The 20654-nt window shown below is 42.9% G+C and overlaps 2 protein-coding genes across 3 annotated transcripts; both read left to right on the top strand.

Moving 5' to 3' along the window:
- Nucleotides 1-1056: 1056 nt before the first annotated feature.
- Nucleotides 1057-15762, top strand: LOC129100025 (CTTNBP2 N-terminal-like protein). Of its 2 annotated transcripts, XM_054609524.1 has the most exons (5): nt 1057-1139; nt 3304-3411; nt 11152-11403; nt 11641-11748; nt 13055-15762. In XM_054609524.1, the coding sequence occupies exons 1-5, from the start codon at nt 1134-1136 to the stop codon at nt 14345-14347; spliced, it is 1767 nt and encodes a 588-aa protein (XP_054465499.1). In that variant the 5' UTR covers nt 1057-1133; the 3' UTR covers nt 14348-15762. The 2 variants fall into 2 exon arrangements, with proteins under 2 accessions (XP_054465499.1, XP_054465500.1); XM_054609525.1 differs by lacking the exon at nt 3304-3411 and having other exon boundaries at nt 1110-1139.
- A 3406-nt stretch (nt 15763-19168) lies between these two features.
- LOC129099851 (cold-inducible RNA-binding protein B-like) lies at nt 19169-20031 on the top strand. The gene is given in 2 exon segments (XM_054609259.1): nt 19169-19579; nt 19582-20031. Coding segments are annotated over 2 exon segments (672 nt in total). The 5' UTR covers nt 19169-19183; the 3' UTR covers nt 19858-20031.
- Nucleotides 20032-20654: the final 623 nt, after the last annotated feature.

Raw genomic sequence — 20654 nt, 5'->3', positions numbered from 1 at the left:
TGTGAAGGAGAGAACGCAAGTCCTTCATTCCTGCTGCTGTCAGGCTGCACAACCAGCTCTGTCTGCCATCCCAGTAGACCACAAAACACTAAAAAATCTGTGCAATATAAATATACTGTGCAATACTATAACTATTTTTTATTTTTTAGTTATTGTGGATTTTTATTTTTCTTACTTACTTATTTAAAATACTTGTTTATTTTTATGTATGTTTTATGTACCTTATTTGCACTATATCTATGCTGCTGTAATCCTGTAAATGTCCCCGTTGCGGGACTAATAAAGGATTATCTTATTTTATCTTATCTTATAGTATCTTATAGTTGTCCACTAAATTAAACTCATTTCTTTGATCATCGAGCTGCAAAACCATATGAATTATTACACTGGACTGTAATTATCTGTGGTCTGAAATATTGTAGGACAGACACGTTTGACGTGCCCCCAGCATGCACACACACACACACACACACACACACACACACACACACACACACACCAGACAAATGGTGCACGTCAAATTGCGATTTGTCATTTGGCCGTTAGGGGGCGATGAAACACAGTGAGAGACGATGCAGACCCTCTCCACCACGAGGCGTTCACTTTCCAGGGGAATTTTGAGAAATAACCATCTCTACGAGTTCTTGTGGTAAATGTACGGATTGTCTGTGCAGGAGCATCATTTTGCAATCATTTAAAATGAATTGTGTGTTCTAGATTAGACTACAAATAATCCACAGTTGAAGTGCACTCACACTCTTACATTGTAGATACTGCTATTGTAACGTAAATCAAACATTACTTTATAGTGTGCCATCATTTTTTGCCAAATCTGTAACCTCTTGAAACAATCCACGTTGCCTGATAAGAATGGGTGGACATCAACACTGGACGTCCGAAACAAAGAGGTTTATCCCACAGACCCGGGAACTCCCTGGGCTCCGCCCCCTAGCGGAAAGCCCGCCAGCCATTGGTCAGATTGTGACACTACGCCCCTCTGATTGGCTGGGCGGCGTCGTCACTGAACGTCTGTTGTTCGCACTCGCTCATGACAGTGGACTGCTTTGATTCATGCTGCTGTGGAGCCTTCTTTTGGGGTTTGGAGAACAATTAATGCGGGCGGAACAGGGCGCATGAAGGTATGTTTTACACGGCAGGTTGAGGACATATTTGCTTGCATGGCTTCCAGAAATTAAGCCTCCAATTTGTTCAGGCTTTCTGGTAAGATAATGCAAAAGTCCATTGACATGTTTCTGACTCGACTTGATATTTGTTCTGGATGGGGCTTTGACATTTCAGATGAGCCTAATCCAAACTTTACAGCCGCAAACCAGGTAGGACTATGTGCTAAATAATGATGATAACATAATATTTAGAAAGTCATTATGTAGATTAAAAATAGGGGGTATTATGTTGAGTTCATGTCCAGGCTAATGGGTGTGTGTACTTCAGTCATATTGATGCAGTATGGATTTTACCATTACCACTCCGGGGGATCTATATGTGGGAGCTAGTATGGTGTTTTTGTGATGTCTGGGACACTTATCAAGTGAAGGGAATGTTTCCAACATGGAAAATAATGACAGTCCCTTGTGTCAGACAAAGGCCCACAGCAGGTGGATCCTCTGCTGCCATCATTAATGCCTTTAAACACACTGAGCAGTCACAGCACAGAGCCTTCCTGGTTACCGAGCTTAGGATGGGTAGAGTTTATCCCCAGGCTTTGTTTGCCTTCTGAGAGAGATGACTGTAAAGAAAAAAAGTTGCAAAAAATCCGTGAACTGTGTCTGAAGCCTTTATATTGACTTGTAGCTCTGCCTTAATCATCATTTGCTGATCTGCATGAATGCATCGTCTCATGACAAGATGAAGTAACTGTTACATTGACTGGCTGTTTATCTTAAAGTCAGACTGCAACTATCAACTTTAGGGATTCACTCTGGAGTGATGCTTCCTGTGGTTTGGGCATCCCTGGAATGCTCAAAGGATTTTCCATGGAAGCTAATTTACGGATATCGGGTGACACATAGAGAGACAGATTTGCCTACAATAACAGCCAACACCTCAAACACACACACACATACTAATATCCAAGCCCACCTACATCAGAGCATGTGTGTGTGTGTGTGTGTGTGCGTTTATAAGTTAGTAACCAGTTCCACACACACACTTTATTGCTTTGCTGTGAATGTGTGGTGAGCCACAGAATGCACTAAAGAATTTGGGAGCTGCTGCTGCTGCAAGAGTAAACAGTAGCCTTCACTTGAGATTCAATATTTTCTGTCAGAGAAGAGTAAAAGATTTGTTCAAAGTGAAAAAGAGGACATATGCTTTTACTGTTACTACAGACGGGTGACACGTTGAAGAACAAATGCGAGGAAAAACGTAACAAATGTAGATTCTATAGAAGATGACGTGTCACTGAATGGTTTGACGAGCAGGAAAATAATAAGAATAAGATGCACGTCTCATCTCAGTTGAACACCTTTTATATTTGAGATTGAAACAATCCTCCACTCTTTTGTGGATTTTAATCTTTGCACAGGTTAAACTGTAAACCCTCAAAGAATCTTGCTTCAGTTTCATTATTGATTGTGCGTGACAGAGTTAGAACAACATTGGGTCTAAGAGACAGGCTGAACATTACAGCTGCTATTATCTGACCTCCCAGCTGCACGTATCCCTGTCAAACACATAATTAACACTCCGAGGAGCAGCCGCACCATTATAAGGCGATGTAAATAACCTGGAAGAGACTTTACCAAAGATGAAGGCAACTGTGTTTTGTCTTTCTCTTAATTTTAAGGATGATGTCTGCTGTGTGAAGTGTGTTATGTCTGGACCCTGTGACTATGACTGGAGCTAGCTGATGAATCACAGGATTCAGTGGATGGAGTGCGGGATGGCTGATACCTTAAAAGTGTGTGTAAAATAAGACGTCACATTCGTCTAACCCTGTTGGTATTTGGAGCCCGCTGATTCTCCGCTGTGGGAACCGAATAGAGCAAACAACTGTCCTCTGTCACTGGGCAACTTAACATGCAGACATGCTAATTACTTCCTGTTTATAACCTCGAGCACAAGCCAGTGAGAGGCCACAGATAGGACACCAGGTCCCAGATCAGCTCTGTCCACTCACTGTCAAAATGCACTCAGATAATCTTCTACTAAGTGCTAATATGCTACACGAAAAAAATTCTCACACCTGGACCATTTTTATTTATTGATTAGGTAGATCATTCTGATAGCATTATGTGTTTACTTGCTTCTTTTAGCACTTTAACACTTCCTCTGTCTCCTCAGGATGAGAAGATGAATGTGGAGGCTCTAAGCAGAGGAGAGCTGCTGACTCTCCTCAGTGTCCTGGAAGGAGAGCTGGAGGCCCAGGATGTGGTCATACATGCCCTCAGGGTGAGCTGGCCGCACATAAATCCCCCTGTGGACTCTGTCATTCACACTGCAGAACACCTCACGTACATGTAGCAGCATACATAATAATAACTGTAAAAATATTATTATAGCCATCGTAGAAACCCATTAAATATAAAACACTCTATTCTGTTTCTTTACTGAAGACATCCTTGGACACTAAAATTAACCTGTTTCAGCATGACACCCCCCAAAAAGAATGTGAGCTAGCAGGGAGGGGATGTGTAAACAGGAAACTAAGGAAACAGAGCTAGTAAAGACAATGGCACAGGATTCATTCTGGTTTCCCAGGCCTTTTATTCCACCAGAGCACACGTTATTGCTGGTCGGACCAGTTGAAATCTGTGTTTGTCATGTTCTCCTGTTTATTTTAATTCAGGCACTATTCAGACCGAGATATGTCCACACTGTGTCAAGGCGTTAGTTCAGATTTACTACAGTTCATTCCTGATTTATGTCAAATGCCCTGCCTGACAGGCCTAAACCCTGTCAGGCAGGTTTTAGCCCTTTAGTAACTATTTGTGCTCACATTTGTTTTAGTCAACTCCTGTTGTTCCTGAATAGAAACTCAAATTTCAGCTCTGGGCGAGAGTGAAAACATGGGTGGCTGTTTGGCACCTTGCCTCGGGCACATAGCGCAAACCTTGTGAGAGTTGTTTGGCACATGCAATCAGCTGTATCCAACTGTGTTTTGAACCCGTAACACAGACTACGGAGATGACTAGGCAGTCGTTCGAGGCATCTGTGAATCCCAGACAACGTCTGAATGTTTTGAGGTACATTGTCCACTGTTTGAATGACCAAAGTGCAAATTGTGAGCAAGCACCTCAGGCATTATGCAGCAACAACCTTTAAATCCTTAAATCCTCAGTTTTGTGTGGCTCATTCATTCATATTCAAGTGAAAGAGCATAGCTTACCTTCGGCTACAATGCCTTGCAATGTTTCAGTCCGTGCCCCTGGCTGCTTTTCTCACTCATGACCGCAGCAGCTGTTCCATTCTTGGGTGAAGCTGCTTAGACCCTGAATGCTTGACTCATTGTCTGAAATAGAGATTGAGGCTGTGATAAGAACAAGTTGCAACCATGACTATCTCGTTCTAATGAACAGGCATTGATAGGGACGTTTTTTTTTTTGATAGCAAGTGATGCAATAATCATGGGAGAACTTGCAGTGCCAGGGCCTGAGGGGAAGCCGACCCAACCGCACCAGCTAATAAGCATCCATGATGGCAGTTTTCAAGATCTGATGCAGGCAGGGTTTAGCCCAAAACTCAACGCATACGTCATTCCGCTTAGGACAAATGTACAGTCGCCTGGCTGTCTGTACTGATTTCTTTTTCCGTATCTCTAACCGCCTTCTCCCCTTCTTTCCTCCCTCTCTCTTCCTCACACACAGCGTCATTATGGGGGGTCTTTCATGTCTGACCATGACCCATGTCCTATCTGCTCACTCACACACACACACACACACACACACACACACACACACACACACACACACACACACACACACACACACACACACACACACACACACACACACACACACACACACACACACACACTTATGGTCTCTGGTGGGCCAGTTAGAAGCTGCAGTGTTTATTGTGGAGAGGATGTACAAAGTTGTAGGCTGAAATCACTGACTTCCCTTGTTACCACTGGGAGCCTTTACACCATTTTTACTGACTAGTCCACGTTAGGGCAGATTGTGTGTAGGCCTGTGACTGCAGATGGGAGTGTCAGGGCTTGATGGCAGGATAATGTGTCCTATGTTGAGCTCTGTGTCTGTGCATTGATTTAGCAAAAGTAGTCTGTTTGTACAGTCTGTCTTTTCATTTACCCACAGTGATTTCTCCCTGGATCTTGCTATGCCACCGTGTTTCTCTCGTCCTTCTCTGTTGTCAGGCTGAGTAAGGAAAAAAAGGCTCTCAAATCCCCACTGCTCTTTTCCAACTTGAACTATTTTCTCCTCTCAGCTGCAGGGACTTGGGATGCCTGTAGATAGCTTGGGACATTCCCATTCAGGCTCCTGTTTAACCCTTCCCTCCCCCGAAACGCCCAGAAACTTGGAACTGTATCACTGTTTGCTTACTAATACAATTGCGTCACCTTTGGGACTAGTCTCTACAGATTCTTGATTTGACTGTTTTTAGTTCTCATCACTAAGGAGACAGATACGCACTTTTACTAGAGGGAAAATTCCTGAGAACATGACACCAGAAACAGAGGAGCAACATTCCAAGAGGAGTGGCATATATTTTGAGTTGATGATTGTCTGTATCTATACTGGAACTAATGCTACGATTATCTTCTCTCCGTCAGGCATACATGGCATGAATCCAGCATAGAGAAAGTTCTCAGTAGCTCAAAGGAATGACAGTTGAAGTCATAAAAACAGACCTACACCTGAGCTTTAAATTCAGTGCTTCTTAAATTGTTGTTGCACTACTTTCAAGACACCAAGTGAACACAGTGGGAAACAAACTTCTGACACTGTGATATAATAATATGTCTGACGTTTTGTATTTGTTGTCTTAAGAACCTGTGGTTGTGACAAAAATATTGCTGCTTGGCAATGGATTGAAATTGTAACTGTGTTCTCCCAGAACATCAGGTCAATGTGGTTAAAATGTTGCAGTCATGCTCAGCATGGCCTGTTTTTCCATATTATGTCATATCCTGTAATCCTAAAATGCTTTGTCTATTTTTGCATGCTGACGTGTTTTCCCGATTCCCTAAAACAATAGGGCTTGGCTAGAATGTGCTGTTCAGATAAGATTGTATATACTGGTCCTCTACAAGAATCACTGCCCCAATTTGGACATGTTGTCGAGACTGGTAAGGGGAAAAAATACAATAAAAAAGAAAGCGCAGAAACTACACAGAGGGTGCCCTTAAAAGCGAAACAATACCTAATACAACAGTGTAATGCACACTGCTCTATGATGTCAGTGAAGTTCTGCCATATCAACATCCTGAGCCCGAGGCCTGAGAGAGTAAAGCTCCCTGACCGGACAATGCTGAGATGACATCAAAGTACCAAATATTACCTTCTAGCGCTTATTGTTAAAAGCAGGTGAACTGAGAAACATACACCTACACACAGCACATCACATACACACAAGTCACAGCAATGATTAGTCCATGTGAGCGACACAGATAAGGTCCTGTTTGACGAAGGATGTCCTTTTATGGCAGCCTCTCTTATCCAGAGATCCAGCTCTTAAATAAAGGCTCATATCTGTAACGGTAATGAGTTCCACCCTTCGTTGCTATTTGCACTGAACAGCAGAGTATTTGCCTGCTACAAATAGTCCGTCTGTGATAAGAAAAATCAATGCGTCCTCAATGCAGTTTGTGGTTGTGTCTGCATAAGTGAAACAATTCAGTTTAATTTTTGACTCCGCTCCAAGAAATACCAGAGCACTTCCTTGTTCCACTTAATGATATGTTATTCTTCTCCAAAAACCATAGCCTGACCAAAGGTTGAGATCACCTGCTCCCATGTTTCATCACTAACCACTGATGATAGCTTCCGAGGCAGTTAAACATTACTTGGAAGTTGTCTCGTTGCACGGCCCCTAAAGTTAAGTGAGGTTTTGTTTGCCGTCTTCCCAGTCATCTTCTTGCCGTCTGTGGTTACTGTGTGGGTGGGAGGTGTGGAGGATACAGCTAAAGCCGTAAGCACACGCCTTCAGTCTCATTTGGTTCTCCTGCTCACTCTTTCTCTCTCTCTCTTTCACTCTCTTTTATTTTCTTCATTTTGCAGAGCACTAAAGCATGTAGCTGGGGCTGATGCCCTACAAATGAATTGCCATTGCCAATACAGTGTTTGAAGCTGGAAACACAGCTCCAGAGGCAATGGTTAGGGAGGCTTCTTTTACTCTGTATCATGTGGGCAAATTTGCAAATATTTGCCTGTTTGGGGTAAATCTGTGAAAAAGGCACTTTTCAGTACACAATGTACTATCTCTTGAGAGTATTTATCTCTTTCTCTCACTCATCATTTAAAACCAGTGCTTGCTTTTAGTGAACTCCCTGGACGGTACTTTAAATGTACACATTTGAGAAATGAATGATGCAGAACGTGCATAAAATAGCAAACACTCACCGGTTATTCATTTTACGATTTTTACAATACCGATTCTGTACAATCTCAGTGAGTTCTCAGTAAATGCAGATGAGGGCCCAAACTAGCTACTGCAACTGTATTGTCAATATAAAGGTACACCTGGTCGATTCAGGACCAAAAGGACTGCTGTCATCCTGGAAATGTCGTTCAACAAGAGTAAACGTTTATCTGAAGAGATGTCAGGACACAAGGCTCCACTATCTATTACTTTTAAACTGTGTAATGTGAAAGACGTTGCTTCTTGCGTCGGACCCACAGAGAATTATCACCCAACTGTAAAGCACAACAAGCTTCTATTTATTCGCCCAGCCTCCTTAAGATTATTACTTTGGTTTAACAGCTCACCAGTCACACATTTGTCTTTTAGCTGTCGTTGTACAGTTCTTCTGCCGTAAAGTGGCCAAAAATCAACGGATTCAGCTTAAAGTGGGTACAGATGCAATTTGGGCTCCTAAGACAACACTGTACAATCTTATCCTGTCAGAGAGTTTTGTAGATAATGATTATAATTGTCCTTAGTGGCTGGTTAGCTAGTCATCAGTCCCCAGCACCAGACTGTCAACGCAACCTCCACCTTTCTAGTTCTCAACCAAACTATGGCATGTGTACTGTTGGGTCGATAGATGTCATGTTATTATTTCTTATGGTCATTTTTGACATGTTCTTATCTGTTGAATTATAGAAATACTTCATAACACAGTTTAAATATGGTGATGTGAAGAGCTTGTCTTAACACAAGTGAAATGATTATATTGAATCTCATGCAGACTTGATTGATAGGTAACTCACTAGAAGCAGAAGCTTTTATTCTGTTTGCAGTCAAAGGAATTGTCTCACTTTCCCATTTCCCATTTGCTACGAGTTTCCCCAGTAGACTGTTTTGTAATTTCTTAATGACCAACAAAGTGGGTCAGAGCCCTTTGTGTCTGTTTGAATTTGCAGCCTCACCAGCTCCGTTAAATCAGATGTGACTGCCAGTGGATTGATACTGCTCACCTGCCAGGGCCTGTTATTCAGGCTGACGAGTGGTCCGTGGACTGTTCGCTCTTTTTCTACTATTAAGAACTGAAAAGACCTCAAACTCAACCTCATATACTCGTTTATTCTGCATTGTCCTCCGTCCTCTTGTTGCGAAGACGCTTGCACGGTACTCCTTAAGTTCCATGAAAGGAGCTTTTCATATCTGACAGGTCTGGTCCTGCTGTCCTTTTGTCTCTGTGTGTCTAACTGTTCTTCTGACGAGAGGACTAATTCACCAGGAACGCATTCTTTTCCCATAACCCCCCACTGCAAAGCGGCTGGATTTGAGATGTTACCCTGGATACCGACGGTTATGCTAAGAACCTTATGCAGCATGGTGTGCCATCACATGCCGGCTCATAGATGCACACACGTATAGATATGTGCATGCATATGTATTCATCCTCATTTGATAGCAATTCAGTTTATTCTTTCATCAACAGTAATATTTAGAAGTTAGATTAAGGCTAAACTCTTCATTTTGAACAGGAGATGTGCATAACAACACCAGTCAGAGCTGCTGACTTCATTGTGTGACAGTCATTGCAAAGGCTCTCTCAGGAAACAGGACTCCCTGGCTCTTTTCAGCTCACACAAGGGCATAATTGTGCCCTGAGGCTTCAGGTAACTGACTGAATTTTTTCTAGGTGAAAGGCATCAGATTGTCTTTCACACCTCCTCACAGCTGCGGAAAAGCATTAGAGGATACAAGCTGTTGAAGAAGGTAATGCTCGAACAAGCTCTAGCACAAATGTTTCAATAGCTACACCATTGAGTGGAATTGTAGAGGAATTCTTACAGACTTGATGCAAATTCAAAAACAGAATTATTGGTAATGAAACATTGCATTAATAGCATATAATATGTTCTTAGTTGTAGAGACATTTGTCATCAGTAGTTGGGCAGAAATGAGAGCTTTGCAGCTATATGAGAGGGCTTGTTGTGCCCTCTCATATAGGAAAGCCCACCGTCATTAGGATCAGATAAATCCCAAGAAAACCACGGGAGACCAGACCCTAGGCTAGGAGTGCCACACACACACACACACACACACACACACACACACACACACACACACACACACACACACACACACACACACACACACACACACACACACACACACACACACACACACACACACACACACAAATCCGATCACAGCCCAACCCTTAATGGACTATTTAACAGTTATTTAACTCAGGAAGCTGCAGTTTTGTCTCCAGCCAGATTGAAGAAGCTTTACAGCTTTACTCCAAAGACACATATACACACATACACACACATACTCGATTCTCACACATTGAAACCTGCTGGGTCAGACAGTGAGACAATGCGTAAAACTGAAGGCATTGAAATAGTGTCTTTGTTCAAGTCCTGTAATCTTTTCACTGAGGGTCACATTCTTTGTTCAGCCTCAAATTCAGCCTTCTTACTGATGTCCTCAGGGTGTTTGTGTGTGTGTGTGTGTGTGTTTGTGGGTATTTGTGCGGCCACAGTCTGAGAGCGTGTGAGAAAAAGACGCTGGCAGAGAGGCGGAAGTAGAGAGAGGCATTTTCTGAGAAATGAACAAGCAGAGGAATGCAGTGCCATGCATGTTTGGGCAGGGAGGCGAGGGGGGCCGGAGGACAGGGGTGTCTGATGAGGATTGCGTGGGGAGACAGTGACGGGTGTCCTGAAGGCACGTGGATTGAACTCTGTGGCTTGTGCTTACATCACTAGCACCGCCAGCTGATGCTGCGGGCCTCCAGAACTCAAACATACTCACTGTTTGTAGTAAATGAGACCTCCCGATAATAAATCCAGGTGTCCGGAGTGAGGTCAACAAGGCCCTATCACGTGGCACTTCATTTGTCATTCCAGTCTGTTTCTCTCAAACAAGCTTGAATAGTGTATGGTAAATGGAAAGTAGTTGATTGCATGCAGAAATGTGTCACACCTTTTTTTTAAATAAAATTATTTTGTTTTTGGTTTCGGTGTAATTTAACGTCTTCATTAGAAACAGCTCTGCGTTTGTGTCTGATTTCATGGCCCGGTCCTTCACCCCTGTGTCCCTGGGGAGGAGTAAGCATCTGCCCCTGGTGGGGGTTGGACAGCCGCGCTTCACCTCTTTGTGTTTGGGTTGAGAGGAACGACCATCTGCTTGTGTTCACACTGACAATAACATCACATCCACACAGATCTCCTGCACACACGAACACACACTCACTTACCAGTCTAATGTTGGATACTGATATGATACATAAAGCTATTACCTAAAAGTCAATCTTCTCATCTGTTAGAGATGAGTTAGCCTCATTTGTGTTTTTCTTGGCACTGACAGTTGGGCCTCATGTTATCTTCCCAACATATTTTTCCTGTGCTGCAGTGTGGAGAGGAGACCTCAACCTATCAAATCCATGTACTTGACACACTGGTCATTTTTTTCCTGCTGAGTCAGGACTGAACATGGACAGATTAGTTTTTTCTTCCTGTGGGCCACTGGTCTAATTAATCCAGCACCTGCTTATAAAGGACGAGCCAAACATTACAATGACATGTGTGCTTTATGTTTGTGTGTTTCTAGGCTCAGCACAGAGATGCTTTCGTCCAGGAGCGTTATGGCCAGTATGACCTCAGCGACCCCTTCCTGGCTCTGCAGCGGGACAGCGAGTCCTCAGAGCGCCAGAACACGCTCACCCAGTCCTGCACACACCTGCAGGGCCGGGCAGTGGGACCGAACCCTCTGGCCGTGCTTAAACTGGTCATGGCTCACTGCAAGAAGATGCAGGAGAGGATGATGGGTCAGCTTGCTGCTGCTGAGAGCAGACACAGGAGGGTAAGTAATGTGGTCGTGAACACACACGCATTCAGTGAGTCATACAGCTCAACCCTCTTCATTTCAGATATGCGTGTCTGGACAATGTTGTAACCAACCACGTCTCCAGCCAGTAGAACACTGGGGCTCACATTTGTACAAAAGGCGCTTTGGGAACGTTTCAAATACATGCACTGAGTCCTGCAACAAGAACCCTGTCTGCATGTCAAGGGATTTCATTGTGTCATTGTTTGATAGATGATAACTGATCTGGAGGAGGAGAAACGGCTGCGTGCTCAGGAGTCTGCGCAGAGTGATGATTTCACCTTCACGCTGCAGACAGAAAGGGAAAAACTGCTGCAACAGGTAGGACTGATGTGGAAAAGATTAAAGGTGTACATGTATTGTTGCACTGTGTGTGTGTGTGTGTAATTGTATGTTTGATAAAGTCTTTGCATAACCGGTGCTCACTTGCTGATTGATGAGCACATCTGGTTTTAGAGATGTTTCTGCTTCCCTTTCCCTCTCCTCCTCCTGTCTGCACCGTGTCCTTCTTCAGTGTGGCAGCTGTGATTTAAAACCAAGCGAGTGAGCAGGGAAGCATCAGTGCAGTTCTATTGTGTAACCCAGTTGGGTGGACAGGGCTTGGCCTGTTAAAGTACAGACAAACACAAGCACTCATATGCACAAGCACAGGGCTGTTCCAAAGGAAACAGTGGAGGAAGAAGCCATTGTTTAGTTGTCAAGCAGCCATGTGGCTTTATGGCCTCAGGAAACCTGAGATAATGAATGTCCAGTTCTAACGCAAAATCAGCTGGAGCACACACACTGTGAGCACACAATCAGCCACTATACAAACTTTAGACAACGGCCTTATGAAAGAGAGGTTTCCTGATTGTCTCCCAGTCTTCCTCAGGCTTTCCTGCCTGTGTTGTTTTTGTACAGTAATCATATACACTAAGTTGTATTTCATCACCTCCCATTTCCCTCTTTAACTCATCAAAGCTTTTAAGCTGCCTAGTCACAAACTAATGACCTAATGGCAATCTGAACTTTCCATAAACAAGAAAACTATTATTTAAAGGGCAAAACATGAACAACATCTTCTTTCTCTGTCTCGCCTGACCCTGTAACGACACATAGAGAACCTTCTTCATCCTCTTTCCTAATTCTTTGTGATTTAAGTGGACCTTATTTGTGTAGTTTATTAACGAATATAGCTGACCAGGAAAGGTGGAAACACTGTGAAAATTGGGAGAAAAAGAGGAATTGAGCCCCATTTGTAAAATACACTTCATATATTTCAGATGAGCAATTTAAATGAAATGACAAGAGAGCAAGTATCATGAATGCTATTGGCAAATGTGGAAAAATGTAAAAGATAGCATAATCACCTTTACAGTAGAAATAAATGACTTACCAAATACAGCTGCAGATAACTCTTGTACTTCTATTACTCAGTTGTAATGGGTTTAGTCCAAAATACATATCCAACTCCCCCACCCCCACCCCTTTTTAAAGAAAACCAAAGATTATATTTCCATAAAACTGTCCTGTTTCTCATCCTGTGTTGGATCTAATGAAAGCAGTGTTATTTTGCCTCCTTGTGGTCAAATGTGGAAAAGCTGCCTCGCCTTGATTCTCGTATCTCTCTCTCTCCCTCCCTCTCTAGTTGGAAGTGGAGCGTGCAACAGTGCGGAAGTTAGAAAAGGAACAAGCACAGGCAGTGAGCCAGGTGGAGGAGTCACTGTCCCAGCAGGAACAGCTCTCATCAAACCTGACTCTGGAGCTCCAGAAAGCCAGCAGCCAGGCCCAGGAGGAGGCTCAGAAGGTCTCACAACTTCGCACTTTGCTCCAAGAGGAGACCAGCGCCCTGGAGAAGCTCCGGGGGGTTCTTGAAGATGAGAAGAGCAAGGCGGCACATCTAGAGGTGAGGTCTGAAAGGCAGCTGGCAGAGTTTGACACAGAAAGAGAGCAGTTGAAAGCCAGGCTCAGCAAAGAGGAGGAGAGGAGTAGGGAGCTGGAGGGGCACCTGGAGGAGCTGAGGAAGAGGTTGGTTGAAACTGGAGGGAGTAAAGAAGAGGTAAAGGAGGCTGTGACAGAGGGGAAAGAATCACTTTGCATGGCGGGGTCCACCTCTGTTCAGACTGAGCCAGATGGAAAGATAACTGTCAACCCTAAAACCTCCTCACTGCCAAAGTCCAATGGCCATCACACTAATAAAGAGTCAGAACCAACACAGGAGGGCAGAGGACCAGAAAATGGAGGGTTAGTAGAGAATGGGGGAGGAGCCCCTTTGCACTCCCCTCTTCACCCTCATCCGCACCCTCACTCTCCCTCCAGCACGGCCTCCTCTTCCCTCTCCTCTTCCCCCATTTCCTCGCCCGTTCTCGCCAAGCGTCTGGGCAGCCCAGGCTTCCATCAGTCGTCCTACCAGGCTGGTGTCAACCAGCGATTCCACGCCGCCAGGCACAAGTTCCAGAGCCAGGCTGAGCTGGAGCAGCAGCAGCACGGTGCCCCTCTTTCCCCCAGGGACCTCTCCCCCACCACCTCCTCCATCCCTCCTCCACTAGAGCACGGCTCAGCTAAGCAGCTGGCCCGCCACACTGTCACTCAGGTGCTGTCCCGCTTCACCAGCCAACAGGCCGGCGTCAAGTTGGCACCAATCAGCAGCTCTCCGTTTGGCACAGACTACCGCAACATAGCAGCAACTCCTCCTGGGGGGAGGTCGCCTTCCTCAGGGCCTCTATCTCCGGGCTTCCGCTCCCCACTCACTCCGCGCTCAGAGAAGACCCATCCTCCTCCGATCCCTCCCAAGAAGCCCGGCATGAGTCCGACTCCAGGCTCCCCAAGTCACTCTGCTCGGACCAGCCTCTTCCCAGAGCTGACAGGGAACTGTGGACAAAGCAACAGTGGGCAGGAAGGAGCCAAGGAGCCAGACCTGGTTTTATCTTCCAGCAGCTAACGGCCAGGTTATACAAACCAATTCCGAAATATGTCGGGCCTTAATCAACAGTTACTGTAATATTCATCTTTGCAAGCTCTTAAACCCAATTGAAAGCCTTCGTATGAGTATGACACTTCAAAGCTGGACTTGTTCAAACAAATGCATTTAAGAGTTTGTCACCTCTATACCACAACCTGAGAAACAATGAGGAAAGAAGTATTTAAAATAAAATATAGTATATCATGATTTTTTTTAATCAGATTTAAAATATTTCTATTCACATTCCTGTCTCTGTTTTATATAGATTTTTTTATAAGTTTGAAGTTTTAGAATGAAAATGTTTCTCTGATATTTTACACTTTACTCTTTATTAAGGGTGTTTAGAAATCATATATATAAAAACAACAAGCTAAAGACCTGCTTGGTTTTGAAGAAAGACATTTTTACAAGATGTAATAGTACAACACTCCTTTTCATTTTTCCTTAATGCTAAAATGTAATCACGTTAGAACCAAAAAGAATACTGTAGTCAGAAGCAACACTGTATAGCAAGTAGAAGGGCTGAAATAAATGGATGTAGAGTATAGCAATTGTGTAGCTATCACCATTTTTACAATAAGCTAGTGAGTAGTTTTGAAATGTTTTTCCAATCAATCCGTATTCAGTTCCTGTTGAGATGGTCTATGAAAACATTATTATACTGTAAATAGTTTAAACAATTCCCAGTTGATTCTCTGTGAATGAACATCCCATGCATGTGCTGTTTTTTTTCTTTTATACTTGTCACAAATACACTGAATCTTGTCTCTAAATGGGGGGCACACTTTGTACAACATTACTGTAAGATACTCTATGTCAACAATTTATATTATTTTTATTCAGGGAAGTTTAACTTCTGCCTTACCCAAACCAAGAAGGACTATGTCACGATTATGTGACAACTCTTTGGGGATATTCCATCAATGGACATAATGGGGACAAAAGGTTTGAATCTTGCTACTGTAACAGTTTTTAAAGTATCTGTCAAATAATTTACATAGTGTTGTGTCTTGACCTAACAATGCTACACGTTTGTTGAAGGTTTACTGTGCTTTCTTTGTCTTTAAAATCAAGAATTGATGGAAACTAATTGTTTTAGCAAATCAATTGAAATCAGTAGATTTGATACACTGTCTGTGAGGGGCAACGTCCATCAGTCTCATGTAATAAATATGCATATCATTAACACCTGCAATATCTAGTGCTGTTTTATTATTTTATTTGAAGGCTGGTAATTTATATAAATTCAATATTATTATTGTTATATTCCTTTATTGATCCCCATGGGGGAAATTCGGGTGTTGCATCAGCTCAATAGTCAATAAAAACAGTCACAGGGACAAAGGGTATTCATGTATGAATAGGCTATAACCATAAACAAATAAAGTCCTATAAAAACCAAAGTCTTGTGAATAAGGATATCTCCCTGTTTAGTTAATAGATCATCTATTTGTTGAGCCTGTTTTAAAGATGTCGCTTGTGATCGGAGAGGCGGCCGAGAGGAAGCTTCCCGTCCGAGCATTTTTAATGCTGCATCCCTTTTTCTGGTACAAAATGAGTAATGTTACATTTGGTCTTGAACTTTTGACGTCTGTGTGCGTTTTGTTTTTTTAACATGCTGGCCAGCCATCGTTTCTCAGATCGGAGTGAGACAAGGAGAAAAGGTTACGTCGTGATCTTCGCAATAAAACATCTTTGATGTGACGTATCGCGTCTTGGCCAATCAGCGTTGAGATGTCGACACCGTCTTCGTTTCCCTCCAACTTTTCATTCTTTCACTCCAGGTTGAAGTTACCGCCGATACTGAATCTACATTACAGCAATGAACGATGTAATATGCTGTTTAACTAACTTAACATTAACTAACTAGTCGATAGAGGAACGTTAAACTCACATATCAAGTTGTGTGTCGTAATATTTGTGTCACGTTACCCCATGAAATCTTTCCCAACCTGTTTATAAAGGAAAGATGGTCAGCTTGATATCACATGTTGTGTTTTGGCGTTAAAGATTAAGTTACTTTATGTAGCAGCATCAGTACAGCAGGAACAAGGGACAAGGCCCAGAGACAGTCAGTGCTCACAGCCAGAGAGAGGATGAGGCAGGAGAGTCAACATTACTGCTGCAGAGAGGAGGAGGCAGGAGGCAGAGAGGCCTGCAAGAAAAGCACATGGCTAAGCAGGAGGACTTGTTCAGGCCAGACAAAGGATTTTGGTTCACCAGCCACAACTTGATCAACTTTAACCATATTGTGATGATTGATATGTGAAAATGTGTATTTGATGTTTTATTCATGGTTGTTGTTTTACTGCCTTTCTTGTTTTTATTTATTTTATGTGTTATATGACTAAAACTTAAGAAAATGAGACTTAATGGATTTTGTCTCAGTAAAGGTTAATAATAATAATGATAATATTGATTTTAAAAAAGCCAACTAGCCAGCTGTTAAACTAGAGATGAAATACTGATTAATAACTGAATAATAAATTCGTTTTTTGCTTAAAGTAAATGTCTTATCACTTCATTTTCTTCTCAGAGTAAACCAGAATGCCACATTTTAAAGCTCATGTTTAAAATAACATTATCTCGGGGGAGCATGCAGGGGTTCGGGTGCTTGTCACCTTTTTCACCTCTTATGAGTTTGCAGGTATGTCTTCTACCTAAAGATATATGTACATTTCTATCTTATATATGTTTAAAAGTTATTTTTTAGATGTGTGTGTGTGTGTGGGGGTACATCAAGTCTCTTAATTGCATCCTCGATTCCCTCACTTGAGTCTTAGTCCCGCCCAAGGAAACCATGCGGGGAACGAGGAAACGTGTTTTATGAGAAATGATGCCGCCTTTCCTCTGTAGCGTCACGTGAAGCGACGTCCGCTTCTGATGACGGCGTCCGCTGCTCACCAGTCTGCTCTAACATCTGGAGAGACTTTTGATTTTGTGTCTGCACACATGATCACTGTACTAATATTAATAATGAAACAAAGAGATCATCACTGTACTAATATGAATAATGAAACAAAGTAACCATCACTGTACTAATATGAATAATGAAACAAAGTAACCATCACTGTACTAATATGAATAATGAAACAAAGTAACCATCACTGTACTAATATGAATAATGAAACAAAGTAACCATCACTGCCAGAGTAGAAATGTATTTCTCTCTGCAGCCTGTTACCTGTTTAACAAACTGCATTGTGTTCTGTGTTTTGAGTATTCAAACTGTGTTCAGTGTATTTATACTGTGTTAACCGTGGGACCGATGTCTACCGGCGAAATGCGTTTGTCTTATTTATTAACGTCTGAATGTTTTGAAATTGTGATGTCATTATTAAATAATCCAGAATATGATTATGGTTTCTCCTAAACACTGGAATTAATTTATTAGGCTCAATGTTTCGTGGTGAATTGGAATTACATAACTCATCAACCCGACACTCAGGACTTATCAGGCTCATATGAATGAATGGAAATGAAGATAAATGATGTAAAAAGTGTTTCTGCTGACAGACAGACAGACAGACAGATTCTCTCTCTGACTTTTCAATCTGTTTAATCTGTGATCTGTCTTCACTCTGGTATGAAACTCCATCGATGATGAGCTATATCAGATCAGTACGAGCGGCTGCAGCGTCCAATCAGATGACAGATGAACGCTGAGGGGGCGTGTCGGCCCTCACGACACTTCCTGGAAGAATGCCCTCGTGCATCCTCGCTCATGGCTCCTCTCAGATCCCTCCTCGCGCCTCCTCGCCAAGAGCTTTGGGGCGGCCGTCAACATGGCGGCCCAGAACGACTTCCGGTTCAAGCGAGGATGGAGGATGGAGGAGCGAGGAAACGACAAATAAAGAGACTTTGATGTACCCTATGTGTATAACGGGCAGCCCATCCGTTCCAGCTGCCCTGTCCGTTCTGCGCATGTGCGTACTTATCCCTGCCCGATTCGTACCACGCATGTGTGAACATTTGAAGGAGTTGCTTTACGGCCATCGGCATCTCTAAATGCTGACATGGATCACCGCGATCTCCTGAACTAAATGTAAATGCCAATTTACACACACACACACACACATATATATATATATATATATATATATATATATATATAGTACCAGTCAAAAGTTTGGACACACCTTCTCATTCAACTACTTTGAAGAATCTAAAATATAAACATATTCTGGTTTGTTGAGCATTTGTTTGTTTACCACATAATTCCACATGTGTTCCTTCATAGTTTGGATGTCTTCAATATTAATCTACAATGTAGAAAAAAATAAAAATAAAGAAAAACCATTGAATGAGAAGATGTGTCCAAACTTTTGACTGGTACTGCATATATATATATATATATATATATATATATATATATATATATATATATATATATGTAAATTGGCATTTACATTATAATATATATATGTCAATTTATATTTTATATTTTTTTAATGTAATTTTTTAATGTATGTGTATATATATATACACACACACATCTAAAAAATACATTAAAAAATATATAAAATATAAATTTACATATATATTTACCAAATATGAACTCTCTTTATGTGACTGTCTGTAGAAGAAGAAGTTTCTGCCAATGTTTCTAAAGTAATGGAACATCTGTCTCAAATGCAATCGCCCAAAAAAAGATTATTAAACAGTCCGTTATGTCGGTCCGGTCCATATGGCTGAGATCCAGGTCCGGTCCTTCTCAGTCACAACCAACTATAACTGTATATTGCGCATGCGTGGAACGGATCAGGCAGTGTCGTAAAATAAGTTACATTCTGCGCATGCGCATGTCGTCTACGCATGCGCAGAACGGGTTTGGGACTGACACGTGGTACAAATCGGGCACGGATAAGTACGCACATGCTAGAACGAGCTCTCACTCGACCTGCAGCCCCGCTCTTCATCAGTCGCACCCTTTCTACTGAAAGCTACACCATGTCGGACGAAGGAAAATTGTTCATCGGAGGACTGAGCTTTGAGACCAACGAGGAGTCTCTGGCCGCGGCCTTCGGCAAATATGGAACCATCGAAAAAGTCGACGTGATCAGAGACAGAGAGACGGAAAAATCCCGCGGGTTTGGCTTCGTGAAATACGACAATGCAGAAGATGCCAAAGACGCAATGGACGGCATGAACGGCCAGACGCTGGATGGACGGACGATTCGTGTGGATGAAGCCGGAAAGGGAGGACGTTCCAGGGGAATTTCTCCGGCGGCTCAAGAGGAACACGTGGTGGATATGGCGGCGGCGGTGGACGAGGCGGTGGCTACAACGGAGACAGGAGCTACGGTGACCGGAGTTACGGCGACAGGAGCTCCCACTCTGAAGGCAGGTTTGGAGGCAGCCAGTACAGGAACAGCGGAGGCGGCGGCGGTGGCGGCGGCGGCGGATACTCGAGCTACAGAGACAACAGGGGTCAGGGCGGATATAGCGACCGCGGTGCCTCCTCCTACCGTGATGGATACGACGAGTAAAAGGCTCCCCTGATTCAAGATCATCCCTTGGCTGGCTGTGTTTCAAAGATGCGCTCCTCAAGAAAAATGTCCACGTGTTATTGCTGACCATAGTTTTGTAGTTCTGTTCAAGCATCTTAAAAATGTAGCCATGATTTTTGGTCATTCCTTAATAAACCATGTTACAAATTACAATTCAAGACTCCTACCTTGCTTGATTGGGCATCTTAATTCCTCAAAGGTTGTTTGTTAACTAAAAGGCATCTGTGTAATCTGATTAGTATTTTAAATCCCAATTTTTTTCTTTTTTTTGGGACCGAGCAACTGCTCTCCACGTGGCCACTACCATGGCTGTGGCCTTTGTTTAGCTAGAAATCAGTGTTTCCTGATTTCTATCCTCTAGGTTTTAGTTTTCTTTATACATTTAGCTCTCCTAAGGGGTGGTTCATTTCCTTTAGTTATTTCCTCGCTCAGTCTCGGTGGCTGCCCTGCCGCCATTTTTAAAACGAGCGAGGAAAAGGGAAACCCGAATTACTCCTAAACAGGCTTTAGGGGGCTTTAATGCTAAATTCCTTTTACTATAAAAACACATAAGGTGTGTTCAAATTAAATTATTTCCAGCCTGGTGAGCTACACTACGGAGGTGGCCGGCTGTAATGAAGTTGCGGGCTGCAGCACGCTAGTCGGTCCGGGGTATCTTTTGTGCTCTGCTCCACATCTGCACTCTCAATGTGCGGTAAAATAGACGAATAATTCAGTGATAGACAAATGTAGTTTAGTTCCCCTACTGTTATATCTCGACCGAGAACAGTTTAGTA

Source organism: Anoplopoma fimbria, chromosome 12 (assembly GCF_027596085.1).
Source record: "Anoplopoma fimbria isolate UVic2021 breed Golden Eagle Sablefish chromosome 12, Afim_UVic_2022, whole genome shotgun sequence".
NCBI classification, from domain to species: domain Eukaryota; kingdom Metazoa; phylum Chordata; class Actinopteri; order Perciformes; family Anoplopomatidae; genus Anoplopoma; species Anoplopoma fimbria.
This window is presented reverse-complemented; position numbering and strand designations above follow the sequence as displayed.

What these genes read in the sequence shown, in the direction of transcription:
- LOC129100025 (XM_054609524.1), top strand. An exon ending in CTGAGAGCAGACACAGGAGG is followed by an intron (nt 11,404 to 11,640) that starts GTAAGTAATGTG and finishes ATTGTTTGATAG; the next exon opens with ATGATAACTGATCTGGAGGA. An exon ending in GGGAAAAACTGCTGCAACAG is followed by an intron (nt 11,749 to 13,054) that starts GTAGGACTGATG and finishes CTCCCTCTCTAG; the next exon opens with TTGGAAGTGGAGCGTGCAAC.